Raw genomic sequence first — 18,772 nt, forward strand, 5'->3', positions numbered from 1 at the left:
GGAGGAAGAATGTCCCAGTACTGGGAGTCAGTGGGAGGAAGAATTACCGTGATGGTGGTAATCAGTGTGGGAAGAACGACCTGGCATCAGAAGGTAAAAATCTCAGGCATCGGTGTTCAAGGGAAAAAAAAATGCCTTGGCACCAACTGTCAGTGGGATGACTTATTTCCCAATGTGTTTCGATGGGAGGTAAAATTACCTGGTTTCCATGTCTACTGCAAGAGGAATACCCTGGTCTCTATTTGTCAGTGGAAGGAAAATGGAAAGGGGGGACCCCTTTTAGCATCTGTTACTGGGAAACGACCCGTGGAAACCTGGAAATTGTATTAAATCTTGGGACAGTTCCATCTGGATCTCAGAGTGGAAGGGGACTGAAAAAGGATAACTTTACTAAGAGTCCAGTTCTCTTATAACAAGATGAAAATGATATGTGAGCTCAATAGATGTGTTTGGAATAACGAACACAGTGCAGGGACGTACAGGAGTTGATGTACTAAAAACGGGAGAGTGCAAAATCTGGTGCAACTCTGCACAGAAACCAATCGGCTTCCAGGTTTTTTTTTTTTTCCCTCAAAGCTTAATTGAACACCAGATATTGCACTCTCAAGTTTTAGTAAATAAATCCCACAGTTCTCAGTATCTTCTGCTGCCTGAGGAGCTGGACAGATGTTCACCAATTTTAGTACAGCTGGCCGATGATCCCTCTCATGCTACTGCTAGACCTTTATCCCTGGGCAACCTCCCACCCTTCCCCAATGTGTCACCACTCTCCCCCTACCCTGAAACAGCCCCCCACTCCAATCAGCCTATTTTAGGCGTAGACTACAGGGTAACGCTGAACTTCATGATGGTGGATATAAAGTTTAAAGTAGTCAGTTAAACAGGAGGTGAGCAGAAATTGTCCAATGAGGACCAATGTTTTGGAACAGAAAAGGGCTTTCCCAAACTGTTTTCACAAGACTGGAAGGATACAATTCACTACAATGGTTTTATATGCTGTAGCATTAACAGTACCCATTGGAAAGTCCTGAACTAAATCATTTGGAGGGGTTTCAATGTAGTAGTTTTGTGCATATAGCAGATGTGATGGTCAGGTTTCCACCATGTTTTGGCTATATAGTGTATCTGAACCAGGTATACAGTATATCCAACATACATTTCCCTTCACCTTGCCAATTTATACAGGAGACCCGATTCTTGTTTTTTCTACATACAGCTCTATGGTCGTGTGACTCATAGCGCCCCCTTTCTGCCACATCTCACATCCTGGATATCACCAACCAAAAGCAGGGTATCAGAGGAATTCTCACCTCTAGGTGTAGCGTCATCTGACCGCTGGCTGCCCACGGCCACCTTGATATAGTCCACCTCCTCTTGTTTAATCGGCTTCAACGTTACTTGCCCTGCAAATTTAAGAAACCAGCAGTTGTCAGCAATAGCTAGTGTGAGCAAAATTAAGCAGGTGCGGTGCCTTTCCTTTGGTCTTTGTCTACAGATGACATCACGACAAGCTAAACATATTAACCACTTCCCCTTGGGTGGACATCATATGAAGTCCTGGGGTTTAATTGGTTGCGCCAGGATGATGCCTGCAGCAGCTACAGGCATCATCCGGTATCAAACTTTGCAGCCAGCCATTCCCTTTAACCACTTCAGCCCCGAAAGGATTTACCCCCTTAATGACCAGGCCATTTTTTGTGCTACGGCACTGCATCGCTTTAACTGACAATTGCGCAGTCGTGCAAAGCTATACCCAAATAAAATTTACGTCCTTTTTTCCCCCAAAATAGAGCTTTCTTTTGGTGGTATTTGATCACCTCTGCGGTTTTTATTTTTTGCAATATAAACAAGAAAAGAGCAAGAATTTTGAAAAAAAAAAAAAAAAAAAAAATTTTTACTTTCTGCTATAATACACATCTGAAAAAAAAAAAAAAAAATCTAAATTTCTTCATCAGTTTAGGCCAATATGTATTCTACTACATATTTTTGGTAAAAAAAAATCCCAATAAGAGTATATTGATTGGTTTGCGCAAAAGTTATAGCGTCTACAAAATAGGGGATAGATTTAGGGACTTTTTTTTTTTTTTTATTGTTTTTACTGGTAATGGCAGCGATCTGCGATTTTTAGCAGGACTGCGGCGGGCAAATCTGACCCTAAGTGACACTTTTTGGGGACCAGTGACATTATTACAGTGATCAATACTAAAAAAAAAATACACTAATCCAATCAAGAACCAAGAACCCCAGGCAGAGAGACAGCGCGTCCCTGTCGGGTCAAATTCCAGGGCTCAGGTAAGTAAAATGGGGGGGCTGCGGGGCCGGTCACTGCCAGATGCCATAGGATGCATTAAGTTGAAAAAACACGAAGGTTTACAACCCCTTTAAAGTATCACAGTAAAGTACATACATCCCAAAATCATTGTAAGGGTTTTTTGAGAGGCTATCGTGGACTTTAATGGTACTGTATAAGAACTTCAACTCACAAAGAATAAAAAATATATTATTATTACAACAATTTTATTAAAATGCATAAAAGACGCACAAGTTGTGCCACAATGAGACATTTAAAAAGCTCTCTAATAACTGGACAAGCGATACAGTGATGGCAAAAGGCCGATACTGTTAACCTATCACATAGCATATATTCAGATGTTCTCGACATGTTTCGTGGAAGAGTCCGCTTCTTCAGGAGTTTTAGAGAGCAGGCAAAGTTATCTATAAGTAAATAACAGCAATTATAACAACACATAAAAAGAAATGATGATGTACCACAGAGGCCATGCAACATCTCACCCCACCCAGGTGGTAAGTGCATGCGCAGCGCCAGGGGAATAGGTCTGTCCCGGTGAATGTGGGAGCACTATAGGTGACATAGTACAGAGAATCAACATCACATATGAACCCACCTTTTGGCAAACTCTATATTTCCTTCTAGGTGTCCTGATTAGGGATTTTTTAGCCCTACCTCGATCTATGTGAGATGAGGTACCAGTTCAGTAGGAACTCCGGGTAACAAGGACCACCTCTATGCAAAGTAATGGGACCCTTGTTATGATGTGTGGTTCAACAATGAATATTTCCACCTTTTGGACCATATGTTGGGGTTTCATATGTGATGTGGAGTCACTGTACCCCTAGACCGAGAACATATGCCCCTTGCTATAGTCCTCCCAGATTTGCTGGGACAGATTTATTCCCATGGCGCTTCGCATGCAGTTACCACCTGGGTGGGGTGAGATGTCATATGGCCTCTGTGGTTCCTTGTGATTTAATACATCATTATTTCCTTTTTATGTTTTGTTATAATTGCTGTTATTTACTTATAGATGCCTGCTCTCTAAAACTCCTGAAGAAGCAGACTCTTCCACGAAACATGTCGAGAAGATCTCAATACATGCTATGTGATAGGTTAACAGTATCAACCTTCTGCCATCACTGTATCACTGTCCAGTTATTAGAGAGCTTTTTGAGTGCCTCATTGTGGCACAACTTTCAACATTTTTGGTCTTTTTTCGTTTGTTTAGCAAAAAATAAAAAAAATCCAGTGGTGATTAAATACCACAAAAAAAAAAAAAAAGCTCTATTTGTCTCAAAAAAAAAAAGATAAAAATGTAATTTGGGTACAGTGTTGCATGACTGAGTAATTGTCATTCAAAGTGTGATAGCGCTGAAAGCTGAAAATTGGCCTGGACAGGAAGGGGGTGAAAGGGTCCAGTATTGAAGTGGTTAATATGATAAAGAGTAGACACATTTATATAGTCTTACAGATTCAAATGGCCCTTTGAGGGCAACCATATTGCTGATGCGGCCCGCAACGAAATTGAGTCAGACACCCCTGATTTAGTGTGGCAGTTTGGAATCCAGACACACTACAGGATAATACCACCAATAGGACAATCCCGGGATGCCATTGTTACTTACCCATGCCCTCTATTATGTAGTATGCACCAAGCTAGTATGTGTAGGCCTGGTCTACAGTTACCATCAGGAAAACCACCCTGAGAAAGGTCATTTAGCGAGATGTTTGTGATCAGGTTTACAAATTCTTTACCCAGTAACCAGTCAGAACCACTCTGAAGCAGAGGTGACAAAATGGTTAGTAATCCATCCCTGCAGCTCATGTCTCCAAATCCCACCATGGGTATGAATTTCCGTGCCCCTTCCATGTTTGCCATTCATTTCTCCCTTTCCTGCCAGAGTCCAAAAACATACCAAAATCTTTAATGGTTCCCCATGCTGTGTGTGTTTCTCAGCCTGATAGCAGTTACGCTCCTATGGTGCAGACGATGTGCCTGGCTCAGTGTTCTCTGTAGAGCACTGCAGTATATGGCGGAGCTATATAAATGTATAATAATAGCAGCCCTCAAAATTTCCACTCGCCTACTCGCATGGAAAAAAAGTGGTTACATATTTGTGGACCTACACATAGCCGATTATACTCCATATACATATGTCCATCCTTCTCCCAGTGATGAATGGTGAGCAGCCCACACTGCCATGGTTGGGGGTCTCTATCTGTATTTATTTCACCCATACGATTTATTTCAGTTTGCAGAAATGATGGGGTATCAGTAATCTGCACTCACCTCTTGCGATGGCTCCGGTGCTCTCTGACCCTTGGCTTCTCATTGGTGCTTTGGTGTAGTCATCATCGTGTTTCATGGTGTGTGACGTCATCTGTCCTGTAAACACCAACAAATAACGTGCATGAGCTATGTGCACTCTTTATACAGTCTGCTGAATTTCATCCAACTGGTAGAAGTTTACACAAAGACCTGTAATGTCCAACTGTACAAAAAAACCCACAAAACAAAAAAACATAAAACCCAGACTAGCTACCAATAACTGTTAATGTGAAGTTCAAAACCCAACTAAGGAAGAAATAAGGTGAACCAGAAAATGGCAGTTCTTACCTGGCGTCCATCACTGCCCTGATCGGCTCATAGAGCTCCTAAAATCCCAATGCAATTACAGCTCATCTGAAAGTCAGTATTTGCATAGGCCTCAGCATGTAATCTCCCCCCATCTCTACCAGCATATTGACCCACTGCTGGAACCATGAGAAAAATTCTGAACTTCCCGATTTTGAGGCACATGTGATCACCCCCACCCATCCTGACCATAGAAAGCAACCCAGACCACTGGATACTGGCAGTCGGGAAGGATGGAGGGGTTTGATCATATGTGCCCCAAAACCGGGAAGCTCAGAATTGCTCTCATTGTTCCAGCAGTGGATCGAGGTGATGCTAGAGATGTGAAGGTAACAGTGTGGGATTACAGGGTGGGGACATTAGAGTGTAAGCTCCTATGGTGCAGTGACTGGTGCAACTGGCTCAGTGATCTCTGTGCTGTACTGCATGTCAGAGCTATATAAATGTATAATAATAACATGTGAGTTAGCGCAATGCAATAGTGTGATTGAGCGTTTTACAATATCTTCTCCCTTTAGCTGCTTAGAGCCACATTTCTGATTGAGAGCCAAAATGTAGAAAATCCCCAGAAACACTGAAGGGTGCAGCTGGAGTTGTCAATCTAACAATCTGTAACTATCATAATGTCATGTAACAATCTACAACGATCACAATGTCATGTAACAATCTACAGCCATCACAATGTCATGTAACAATCTACAGCCATCACAATGTCATGTAACAATCTACAGCCATCACAATGTCATGTAACAATCTACAGCCATCACAATGTCATGTAACAATCTCCAACTATCATAATGTCATGTAACATCTACAACGATCACAATTCCATACATTTCACTAACCACTGCCTCTAGTTGTGTGCACATACTGCCATTGAGTGGTGGTGGAAGGTTGGTGCAGCTAAAACTTATGCAGCGTACACACGAGCGGACTTTACGGCAGACTTGGTCCGGCGTACCGGATTTCGTCGGACAATTCGATCGTGTGTGGGCTCCAGCGGACTTTGTTTTCTCAAAAGTTGGACGGACTTAGATTTGAAACACGTTTCAAATCTATCCGACGGACTCGAGTCCGGTCGAAAAGTCCGCTCGTCTGTATGCTAGTTCGACGGACAAAAAGCCACGCTAGGGCAGCTATTGGCTACTAGCTATGAACTTCCTTAATTAAGTCCGGTCGTACGTCATCACGTACCAATCCGTCGGACTTTGGTTGATTGTGTGTAGGCAAGTCCGTTCATTCAGAAAGTCCGTCGTAAAGTCCGTTGAAAAGTCCGCCGGGCAAAGTCTGCCGTAAAGTCCGCTCGTGTGTACGCGGCATAACAGGTAAATAATTAGGGTTCTAACCATTCCTGCACAGATTTCCTGGGTCTGTACACCCACTGTGCCCATTATAGGGGTTCCCACCATCCCTTCACTGAGTTTTTAGGTTTGACATTAGAGCGGGGGTTGGCAGCCTGTCGATCACAAGCAGGTGACAGGTAGATCACGGTTGAGTCCTTGTCCTGCTGACCCAGAAGTGCTCCTCCCTCTGAATCCCTGATTGGCAGAACAGTGTAGAGAAGGAATTAGCTCAGGCGTCTTGTCACCTGAGCTCTTAAACTGGAAAGCATAGGAATCCCCCCCCCCCCCCCCCGCGCGCATCCCTTTTATGTGCAGCTGCGGGCCAGGAGATGCCTCTACCGCCTAGGATTTGCTAACAGGCTTATGTCCCACTGAGTGCAGTGCGCTGATTGCTGCCCGCCCTCCTCTCTAGTTCATTCAAGTGGGTGTACTTGTGGGAGGGGCGGGGATCAGCACACCAGAACAGGTACCTCTTGTACCCTCCCTGACCCCTCTGTGTGCCCTCCTGACCCACAAAGCACCATGCCCTCCTGATACCTGTGCATGCCCTCCTGACCCCCAGTACCATGCCTCCCTGACACCTCTGTGTACCCTCCTGACCCCCCCCCCCCAGTACCATGCCCATCTGACACTTCTGTGTGCCCTCCTGACCCCCCAGTACAATGCCCTCTTGACTTCCCAGTACCATGCCCTTCTGACACCCGTGTATGCGCTGACATCTGTGTATACATTGCCCTATATATTACTAACCTCTGTACACTGCTATACATCCTACTGACCTCTGTACACTGCCCTATATATTACTAACCTCTGTACACTGCTATACATCCTACTGACCTCTGTACACTGCCCTATATATTACTAACCTCTCTACACTGCTATACATCCTACTGACCTCTGTACACTACTCTACATCCTACTGACCTCTGTACACTGCTCTACATTGTAGCCATTGGCTCCCGCTGCTATCAATCAAATCCAGCGACGCGGGAGCCAGGGGTGGGGCCGAGTCCTGTTGTCTGTGTCAATGCACACAGCAGCAGTACTCGGGAGCACGCACACCTGAGTGCCCCCAGGGAAAGCGGCTCTCCGTGGGGGCACCCAATGAAGAGGAGGGGCCAGGAGCACTGCCGGGGGACCCCAGAAAAGGAGGATTGGGGCCTCTCTGTGTATAATAAAAATAGTGTGACTGTGAAGGGGACATTAGTGTAAGCTCATGTGGTGCAGAGATCATGACATGCAGAGTCATTTATTAAAACAAATTAAAACAATTAACTCCCCTATCATCATAAAGTAACAATGTATTGATCTATCTATCCAGGACAGAACTGCAGATATTGAGATACAAGAAAAGCAGTAAAAATCAGCAAAAATATCCTCCCTTAACAATACAAAAGAAAAGAAGACTGAAAAAAAAACACATAATAACATGATCTTTTAAAGGTCCTGTCTCAACAAAGTGACACAGGCGTCACGTCTACTGTTAGAAGTATAAAAAGCCGGTAATGATAGATATGAGATTTGTTGAGCTCAGAAGAACAGACCGCCTGGGAAAAGATGAGAGAAGAGCGTCTGTCTACTTTCCCGGGAGATCGGCTAATTACACGACTCATACTACAACGGCTGGAAAACAACAATGGTGACGGCTTTACAAAACAGCAATTGCCAAGGGATAATATAAATAGCCAACACATCTCTCCATCGCAAAAAAAGGTCAATAAGTACTTTCTTATACAGAAGGTATTCACGTCTCATCTTATTATTGGAATATGTGAAGGAAAGGGACCATGTGACTACCTTCTGATTGAAGGCGGCTTTTACTCTATTCTATTGGAGGGCTTTCTGATTCCTTTTGCCCCTACCCACCATAACCTGTATGGTTATACTGTCTGGATGGCCCCAAGCCTTACTACTCTATAGAAGCCATGATTTCTATACACTGCCAAATAGCCTGAAACATCTGTATGGCCTTTTGGCCAAGATTAAAGGAGTTGTAAAGTCTTAAGGTTTTTCACCTTAATTCATTAAGGTGAAAAACCTGTGGTGCAGCTGCCCCCATTTTCTTACCTGAACAAAACCGTACCAGCTATGAGAATGAGCCCAACAGCTCCAGCCACTGTCTAGGATCCGCAGTGGATAGACTGATAGCAGCAGGAGCCATTGGCTTCTGCTGCTGTCAATCAAATCCAATGACATGGAAGCCGGGGCCCGAGTCCTGCTGTCTGTGTCTCTGTGTCAATGGACGCAGCAAAAGGACTCAGGAGTGCGCCCACACGGGTGCCCAAATGGAATGCGGCTCTCCGTGGTGGCACTCGATGAGGAGGAGGGGCCAGGAGCACCACCCGGGCACTCCAGAAGAAAAGGATCAGGCCTCAGGATCGGAGGATTGGGACCCAAATAAGAGAAAAGGGCACCAGGCCACAATACCACAAGCTAGGCCTTTTGGCTGAGACTGGGGCATTTTTTGTTTCCAGGCCACAAGGTCTAGGCATTGCATCTGCACTGGCACCTTTTTATTTTCTTTTATTTATTTTTCTTCATGTGTGTCACTGTGTTTTTTTCACTTTGATTGTAGGGTGTGGATCTTCGGGCCTACCCTGAGGTCGAGGTTGTGTGGCCCTTATGTTCCTCCTTCCTCATCCTTGGGGGTCTCTCTTCCGGAGAGCCCCTTACTACTCAGTACTCGTTGGTCTGCTTCAACTGATCATGAGGAGTAAGTTCCGCTGGTCCTTTTGGCTAGCTGGTATTATATGTGAAAGAACAAAAAGGACGCACCAGCCTTGTGCATTGCCCGAGAAACCATTTACTTTCAAAAATAAAAATAGGTAATGTACTCACAAATAGTAGAGAACATGCTCATCACAAATCTCCAAAAGAACAACCAGAGCAGATGTGCACACCTCCAGAATTACTAGGCAGATGTCACATAGTCCTACAGACCCTAGCGCGTTTTGAGGGTGCCCCCTCTTCATCAGAGTAAAACGTCTGCTGCACTCTGTGGCTTGCTGGACCTGAATGTGCCTTGCCCCCATCAGAAGTCTTGCACACTGAGGGGGTCAGGGAAGGGCCTGTCCTCTTTGAGAAGGGGCCATATGACACATCCTAAGTGAACTTTTTTTCGGTGTGTTCTCTATACACATTTTTGGTTCACTTTTGGTGTTTTGTTTTTGAGCATCATACTGTGAGCTCTAGAAAAAAAAAAAAGCTGTATGCAGTTTGGAATAAATGGCTCTCTCATATTAGGATATGTTTGCTCTATAAAAACAACAGATCTGAATATGCATCTGGCCAGAAGAGTGGAAAGCAATTATTTATATGGCTCCACCCACTGTCCTAAAATGAGGAATAATATTTTGGGATATGTGATGGAATGAGACACCACAACCTGTTTGATTGTCATACTGCTTCACCAGTAGTATTAGACTTCAGGTGATTGGACAGTGGCAAACGTCTTTGCAGGGTCTGCCTCTAGTACACGCCTATAACCATGTCCACTACGTGAAGCTTCAGTTTTCTTAGCAAGCAATAAGAGGTCAAAATGGAAGAGAGGGGAGGGACCTGTGTCCTGTACTGTACTGCAAGATACAGAATTTTTCAGGTATGTCATCATTCCTCGTATCTTTATCGTATCGTTCAGGACACTCAAGTAAATTTATAGACTGTGTGACAAAGCAACAATTGAGAGGAGGCCAACAAATAGCTAAGTTGCAACAGGCCTACAGGAAACAACAAAACAACTGACTCTACATACTGTCAACATTAGAATCACCTTGCAGCCAAAGCAAATGACAACAAAGGCTGAACAACCGCTTGGCAACAACTGGTGTGGGATAAACGTGAACCAAATACAGGCGGTGGCTCTGTACTATGGAAAAGGCGGATGCTAGGTGCTGGATAGGCCCAAGAACTTAACCTTAAGATTGGATTCACACTAGCTGTGCCCGCGGCTCAGAGCAGGACTGGGTCCGGTGCGTCCCTGTTCACCGCTTTAGGTGCAACTCAGGTCCGAATTTTTGCCTGAATTCGCACCTGAAATGGAGCCAAAGATGCGCGGGAACCTTTTCCAGTGCGCTCTGCGGCCGCCCAGAGCTATGTGAACCGGCTCCATTGAGAGCCAGTCACAGTCTCCTGTCATATGAATTGGATGCGGGGACAACCACACCACTGTGAACCCAGCCTAACAGTAGAATAAGCTTGTGCAGAGAAGGAGGGGCAGAAGCCCTATAAGAGGCAAATAACCACCCAGTTGGGTGAAAACAGAAGAAATTCCCACAGGGGAACCCCCTGCGAGGAAAAAGGAGAAAATATGGGGCGACTCAGGAAGGGTATGTCTAGTGGCATCAGATAAGATTGCTGAGCATCAGGCCTAAGGGGAGCAAAAAAGGAAAAGTTGTGCTGGCCCACAGGACTTGGTAGGAAATTGAATTCCAATAAAAGCAATAATAAACCAGGGAAGCTAGTAGAAGACCAGCAGAAGAGCAGCTTACAGGCTACCCTGTTCCCAACAGGCAATAAGGCAGGGTCACCTGTAGTAGAAAATTCCTAAGGCAAGGAAGGGGAAAGAAAAAGGAAAAGGAAAGGATTTACTAGGCCAATAAGACCTAAACAGAAACCCAGTGACTAGCTGTAGAAGCACTGGGTAGAGGGACAATGTTAACAAGAAATTAAGACAACCCCATGACAGATCCCCTGTCAACTATCATGGAAAGTCGCCCTAACAAGACTTCAGAGCAGGGGAAATTGACCTGCAAGGTTAAAGTGGGGTGTGTGTGGCATTCCACTAAAAAGTTTGGGGGGCACATTCCCTCAATCATCTGGGAAGCAGGGATGTCAGAGTATACCTTAGCAAGGCCTCTCAAAAGCTGTAGAGAACTTGTGAGTAAGGTAGACAAGTGCCAATAGTTTTTTTTAGCACAGGTGGGGAGAAAGTTAACCTACTAAGGGGGCCTAGGGAACAGGGGGATAATAACCTTTCTCTATGAGCACTGGCAAATGTGTCACCTCATACTAAGGTCAAGGCTTTAGAAAGAAAAGGCAAGATAGTTGGATTTTTGGCCGTAAACAGGTCACTTGGACATCCACATTCATGGAAGGGTAGGAAAGTAGAGCTGCTTAGAATAAAAAGATTACGATTCTCTCACGATTCTCGCGACGTAAAATCTTTCACATTATACAAAAAAAAAAAAAAATGGGCTAACTTTACTGGTTAGAGTTTTTTTTTTTTTTTAATTCATTAAAGTAATTTTTTCCAAACAAAATTGCATTTGAAAGACCGCTGCGCAAATACAGTGCGACATAAAATATTGCAACAACCACCATTTTATTCTCTAGGGTTTCTACTAAAAAAATATGTATGTTTGGGGGTTCTAAGTAATTTTCTAGCAAAAAAATGATTTTAACTTGAAACCAACAAATGTCAGAAAAAGGTTTAGTGTTTAAGTGGTTAAACTTTTTTCACGTACACAGGAAGTCTATTCCATTGACAAATTGTTACAATGTTTATACTTAAGTTCAACTGATAAAGAATGTTTTGATTCTTGGCAGACTGCCGGTTTTTCTCTTCCTTTCTTTTAAGGGCTGTGGCTTCAGAAGAGCCTAGAGAATTCCTTGCATAGAAAGAATTGTGAAACACTTTAGTCAAGATCGCGATAACGATTCTTGATGATTAATGATAACAATTCTTGATGATTAACTGTGCAGCTCTATAGGAAAGGGTGCAGAGGGACTTGGAATGGAGTCAGAGAACTAAAGGTTAGCAAAGGAACATGCCATGGCAGTGCTGAGTGGCTGGTGCTCTGGGTAGTGGAAAAAACATTCCCGAATAGAGTCGAGTAAGAACCATTGAGTGTAATGGACAACAGAAATGTCCAAAGGACAACCAGTATGCAAGAGAAAGGTTCTCATGAGGGACAAAAGGGGGGAGGGGTTCTCATGAGCAAGGGAAGGTTTATTGTTGTATGAAGCTGGCATAGATGAAAATATCATGCCATTTGAGGGTATCAGGATGGACCTGGGCACTAAAACAATAAAGGGTGCTAGAAAGAACCCTGAAGAGGTGTCTCGCAGCTTCTAGGGAGTACACAGCATAACAGCAGTAGCCAGACATAAGATGCCAAAGATATTTATTGAGGAATGTTATGGATTGAGGTACCTTCTGAATGTTTAGGGAGTTGAAGCAATAAAAACAGATAACTCAATTGTATAAAATATGGTAATGCATACATAAATATGTGATTAAGAGGATAGTATAACTTGATGCACTGCTCCGCTGGAAGGAGATATTGCGTAAATGAGGTATCTAATAGCAGGTCTACATGTGTTTTTGGCAAACCTATACATGAATAAGAAAGATGAAGGGTCAGAAAGGACCCTGCAGGAATCTGGGAGTAGTATGAAGCCCGTAAGGACAGGGGTTCCAAAGTAAAATTTAGAGAGTCCTTATAGGACTACGCAGAGGAAGAAAAGGAACACCCTTTACACCAGAAGGGCAGAACGGGGTTAGTGAAACCGTAATCTTTCTGCAGATTACACGGTAGAGCTGCATAAAAATAAGGGATAGAAAAGAAAGAGAGAGGACAGCTAAAGAATCTTTGTGGGCCTCTCTAGCAGGCAGAATGAAGGAAAGATTAGTTGAAGACATTCCCTATCAAGGTTAGGGTGAATGTCAGTAGACTATCCCTTCGCCTTATAGCAGGAACAAAACCCTGTGTGAGTAAGGCTTTTTAACAATCATGGTGGGCTAGAGGGGGAAGGTTTGCCACTACCAGAAGGGCCCATAGTACATGGTAGCTCCTGAAGGGGACAAAGAAATCCAACATGTAAGATAGGGGATGTTCATTCCATAGGGAATTGTTAATAATGGCGCTTGAATCCCCTTCTGTCCATTGTTGTCTCAATGTATTATTTGAGGGAATTACCAAAAAGACACTTGCAGTCAAAGTACATAAGCAAAAGGCACTTCTCCTGCGTCGGAGTAGTCATCCAGGCTTTGATTATTTCAAGCCATTTGATTATGTGCATTTGCAAAGAGTAAAGACATCCTGGAGATCTGATGGATAACATTACCTGTGACGTCTACACAGAATAATAGGGCTGATGGTAAAAGTTGTAATTTTGCAGAAAGATTAGAATAATCAATGGCAGGAGAAATGTTACTGTTAATTTCTCCAGTCCAGTTTGGCATAGTCAGAAACTGTTAAGGTGGCAAAGGTTGACTGTAGGGCAGAGTCTGCTAACGCAAAGGAGGATCTTAAGAGTTTTCAAACGCCTATTACTGAATCTATAATAGGTATAACCTCAATAGAAATTGTAGACTGAGAAGTCAGTGCAAGAATGGTCGGGTCTACGGAGGGGACAGACCATTTTTGTTGAATTCTGCATTCATGTGATACAAGGCTTCAAGTTTATCAGGGTGGGGAAATAACCACTCTGAGTTTGGCCAATCATTGTATAACGCTCGGCATGCCTTATCCAGGGTAGGAAAAGACCTTCTACAAAAGACCCTTGTCTTTGTGCATTTTTGTGCATGTGGAATCTACGCAGCACTAGGCATATCTATCCAGAGACCAGTATGCCCTGCTTTGAGTCTACAGTAGACTAGCTTGTGATGAGACGCTAAGGGAGAAACTTTTTAAATTACGGCGATGAAAAATCTTGAGCTGTTAGAATGACTGCCTCCTCCTATTTTTGCCACAGAAAATGAGCCAGGCAAATCTGGTTTTAGCCTGTGAATATAGTCAGGGGATGAGGCAGAAGAACACTTGTGGCTCCTAGTCCTTCTGGCTGCAGTAGTTGCAATAGCTTCTGGAATAGCTCAGACATGGTGGCAGTAAACTCTGCCTTGGTTAGACAGGCCGCATATTGTGTGCCTGTAATGGAGGTTGAGTCAGGAGGTTGGCGTGATATTGGTGAAAGGCTCTGCTCTAGAACCGGGAATCGATATCGACTTCAGAGGAACTAGAGATTTCCACAGGGCAAGGGGTGGACAGGTAGCTGTCTGTCATGAATGCCATAAGTCTAACCTTAAAAGAGGCAAGATATTTCAGGTGGAAAAAAAAAAAAAAAATCAAAGGAAATTATTTTCCAAGTGGAGAAGGTGTCCATCACCTAAGGACACTAGCAAGAAAATGGAGCCTCTCAAAGTGGGTAGGGTTATATGGGTGTTCTAGGTAGTGGACCAGGGGAAAGACTTTTGCCAGCATTGCCAATCCCCTGAAGGTAGTAGCATATAATCCTCATTCTATGAATTGATTCTTGTGTCCTGTACTGTACGATAAAAATAATAGAATTTTTTGGACTGGCTGTGATATCCTTTTTGTCCAGAAGTTCATTGGAGGAAACTGGGATCTATTTACTTCACTGACAACTGGGATCTATTTACTTCACTGACAATTGATGATGAATGGCAGCAAGTTTGGGTTCTAGTGAACATTTATCAAGAAGATGTCCAATCAGACATCTAGATTTGATCAACAATCCCAAGCACAACACCATCAATTCATCAACACAACAAACCAGAACACTAAATTTCACTGAACAGACCCAACCCAAGTGACAAATTTTATTTCACAAAAACCCAAAAGCCAGGTTTTATTTACAAATTCCAACTTGTGACCCCCATATTTCATCAACACGCTGGAGATTCGATTTTATCAACAGGTTGAACACAGGACCCTGATGACATCAATACGATTAAACTCATTATTTTGCAATAGACTTCACTCATATATTGCAGAGATCTTATCAGTACAATTGATTCAATAGTAAGATTTCATTAAAGTGGCAGAGAAGGCCAGCTCTAAGGTCCCTTTCACACGGGAGTTTAGATCAGGTCCACCTGTCAGTTTTTCAGGTGGACCTGATCATAAGGTCCATTCATCCCTATGGACAGGCAGGTTTAAATTGGACATGTGTCTGTTTACTTGTCTACCTCTAGGTCCAATCAGGTCCACTTAAACATATAATCATATGATCCTGGAGCTCCAGCTCTCCTATGTTAGTGAGCAGCTGCTGCAGTGGAGGAAGGACCAACAATGGATGGACCAAGGGAGCTTACGGTTGACACGATGGCTCCAAAAATTCACTGCCATTGTTGAGCGCACCCTTACATAGGGAAGCTGGAAGCTGCTGGACCATGTGACTAGACCGAATTAAAAAAAAAGTACACAGAGTAGAGCTGGGCGATTTTCTCCCAAAAAAAATCTGCGATTTAAAAAAAAAAAACTCGATTCACGATTCAAATTTTTTTTTTTTTTTTGATGGACACCGCGCCGGTCCTGAGGAGCTGCGAACAGGAGTTTTTAGGAGAGGCCGCGGCTTCGGCCTAGTCCGCAGCATCCGGCCTCGCGGACTAGGCCGAAGCCGCGGCCTCACCTAAAAACTCCTGCCCGCAGTTCCTCAGGACCAGCGCGGTGTCAGCGGCGGTCCTGGTGAGAAAAAAAAAAAAACATAAAAAATTGATTTGCTGAAAATTTGAATCGATTTGACCTCTCAACTCGATTCAAGATTCAAATCGATTTTTCCCCAGCCCTAACAGAGTAAGTGTGACTATTCATTAAAATTACTCAATCATGTAAAAAGCAAATTCCTGTTCACGCTGAATACTCAACCAGGTTCAGATAAATTTCACATGATGTTTTTGAGTGAAGATTCTCAACTCTAGTAAATCAGCTTTGATGTCCTGTTAAAACTGGACTTTGCATTTTTCCTAAACCAGCACCCCCCCAAAAAAAACACACCAATTAAAACCTGAAAAAATAAAACATTAGAACAAATAATTATAAAAAAATAATTAAAAATAAGGAAGATCCCAGCTATTTCCTGTAGGCAGCTGTCTCATCCTGATGCCGCGTACACACGAGCGGACTTTTCGACGGACTAGATCCAGCGGACCGGACTCCGTCGGACCATTCGATCGTGTGTGGGCTCCAGCGGACTTTTTTTTCCCCCAAAAATCCGACAGTCCTAGAAATAAAACATGTTTCAAATCTTTCCGGTCGAAAAGTCCGCTCGTCTGTATGCTAGTCCGACGGACAAAAATCGATGCTAGGGCAGCTATTGGCTACTGGCTATAAACTTCCTTATTTTAGTCCGGTCATACGTCATCACGTACGAATCCGTCGGACTTTGGTTGATCGTGTGTAGGCAAGTCCGTTCATTCGAAAGTCTGTCGAAAAGTCAGCCGGACCTAGTCCGTCGAAAAGTCCGCCCGTGTGTACGTGGCATGACTGTCACCACTGCCTCCTAGGAAACTTGTGGGTTTTTTTTTTTACACCCCACAAGATTCCACTCCATCACAGTGCAGGAGAAAATATTCAAGGGGTAGAACCTCTCTTCAGGCTCATGCACACTGCAGCTAAAAAAAATGCTTTTACAGGCATTTGAGCTTTTATTTCAGCTTGAAGAAGCTTGTGCTTTTTTGTGCACGTTTTTATTTAGCTTCTTCAGTCTTCTTTGAGCATAAGGCCTCATACACATGGTTAAAAAACGGGCTGTAAAGCTAGTAACAATGCCTGGAAAAAAAGCTAAAAACGTGATTTTATTAGCGTTTTGATGTGGCGTCAATGCGCAGTTAACGTAGTTTGTAAGCGTTAACGCTAAGGCGTGTTTTAAAACAAAAAACCTCTGCTATTTTCCACTCCCAAATTACCCACATAAACATTTTTACAGCTTAAAAACGCTGACGCTAAAAAACGTCGGTATAACGCTAATGCGCGTTTTTGAGCTTTTTTTGGCGTCGGCGTCAAAACAGCTCTAGCACTGGAGCCTCAGAACGCGCTGGTCCTTGGTTTTTTTTTGGAGCTTAAAAACGACCATGCCTGTTACAGCTCAAAAACGCCATGTTGTGTATGAGCCCATTGAATAACATGGAGTGGCGTTCTTAAGCAGCAAAAAAAGCTCAAAACAGCCGCTGTTAAAACGTCCGTGTGTATGAGGCCTAAGCGTTTTTTTCACAAACCCTCCTAGACAGTATTTTCTTAACCACGGTATAAACAAAACAAAAAGCTGGAACAAACATTTTTGCACGTTTCTGAGCTTCTTCGAGCTCTTTGGGTACACTAGCTCCTCTCAAAAACGCAAGTTTAGTAAGTTTTTTTTTCCTTTTGTAGGAGCATATGCCTGAAAATGCCTGAAAAAGCCCTAGTGTGCATGGACACATTGGCTAACATGGAGGGGAGTTTCTAGGCAGAAAAAAATAAGAGCTCAAAAGCCTGTAGGTGCGGCTTCTTCAGCTCCTTTGATCTGCAGTGTGCATGAGCCCTTAGGAATTATTTCTGGCCATTACTTCCTGTCCCAGTGACCAGACTCCCCTATTTTATAAAACACTGTTACTTTGTATCTCTCCTGCCTGAACAATGTTTATAAACACTGTCAGATGGTCTGTTTGACAGCAGCAGCCTCTGTATTTGCACAGCAACTCCCCTCTGTCATTTTGACAGCCAGGAATTGCTTGCAATATTTCATCATTTCTCATCATGCATTTTACCTCTTGTGGTGACCATGGTACTGTTACGGTTCTGCTCTCCCACTGACACCTTGATGTAGTCCAGTTTCTCTTGTTTGATTGGTTGGGAAGTGATCTGTCCTACAAACAGAACCAAACACAATTATTATGAAGAGAGAACAATGGCTCCAACTTCAACCCAGAATATGTTCTAGAACAGGGGCCTCAAAACATTTCAGTTTCAGAGGGCCTCATCATATATTTTACAAACCCCTCATCATAGTCCCCACTTACATAATGGTTTCCGTCCTAGTTCCCCTTACATTAGGGTCACCATAAGAGTCCTTCTAGCATCAGAGTGAAGAAATGTCACCAGCACACCAAGGATTCCTCAAAAGGATCCAAAGCTTTATTTTTGTAGTCACATAGTAAACATACCGCAACGTTTTAGAGCCACGCAGGGCCCCTTCGTCAAGCTTCGTCCCCTGCCTGAAGAAGGAGCCTTGCGTGACTCCGAAATGTTGCCATATGTTGTTTGTGACCAAGAAAATAAAGCTTTGGGGTGGACCCTTATGAGGAATCCTTTGGTGTGCTGGTGACATTTCTTCACTCTGATTGTCTATGGTTTCCAGCCTATGGTCATCTCAGCACCTAGCACTACTGAACAGCCATTTTTAGGAATGTGTGAGTGGGGAATATTGCGTTTGGACTTCCAGCATCAGAGTCCCCTCTTACATCAAGGTTCCCATCAGATTCTCCCCTTACATCGGGGGTTCCCATAAGAGTCCTTTTAACTTTAGAGTCCCCATCAGAGTACGCCCTTTCATCAGAGCCCCTTCACATTAGGGTCCCCCATCAAATTCCCCCTCACATCAGGGTCCCCATAAATGTCTCTACTTATATCAGAGTCCCCATAAAGGGTCCTCCTTACATCAAAGTCCCCATAGGAGTCCTCCTTACATCAGGGTCCCCATAAGAGTCATCCCTACATCAGAGTCCCCATAAGAGTTCTCCTTACATCAGAGTCTCCTCTTACATCAGAAGTGGAGACCAGA

The 18,772-nt window shown here is 43.6% G+C and overlaps 1 protein-coding gene across 6 annotated transcripts in view; it reads right to left on the reverse strand.

Annotated features, from left to right (window-relative positions):
• The window catches only part of LOC141139103 (uncharacterized), a 106,646-nt gene that overhangs the window by 29,348 nt on the left and 58,526 nt on the right, over nucleotides 1-18,772 (reverse strand). For all 6 annotated transcript variants that reach the window (XM_073624920.1, XM_073624916.1, XM_073624915.1 and 3 more), the window contains 3 exons: nucleotides 17,760-17,858; nucleotides 4,587-4,682; nucleotides 1,311-1,403 (listed from right to left, as the gene is read on the reverse strand). In XM_073624920.1, the coding sequence (XP_073481021.1) occupies nucleotides 1,311-1,403; nucleotides 4,587-4,682; nucleotides 17,760-17,858 (288 nt within the window). The remainder of the gene's footprint in view (nucleotides 1-1,310; nucleotides 1,404-4,586; nucleotides 4,683-17,759; nucleotides 17,859-18,772) is intronic.

This window comes from Aquarana catesbeiana, linkage group LG04 (assembly GCF_042186555.1).
Source record: "Aquarana catesbeiana isolate 2022-GZ linkage group LG04, ASM4218655v1, whole genome shotgun sequence".
Classification (NCBI taxonomy): domain Eukaryota; kingdom Metazoa; phylum Chordata; class Amphibia; order Anura; family Ranidae; genus Aquarana; species Aquarana catesbeiana.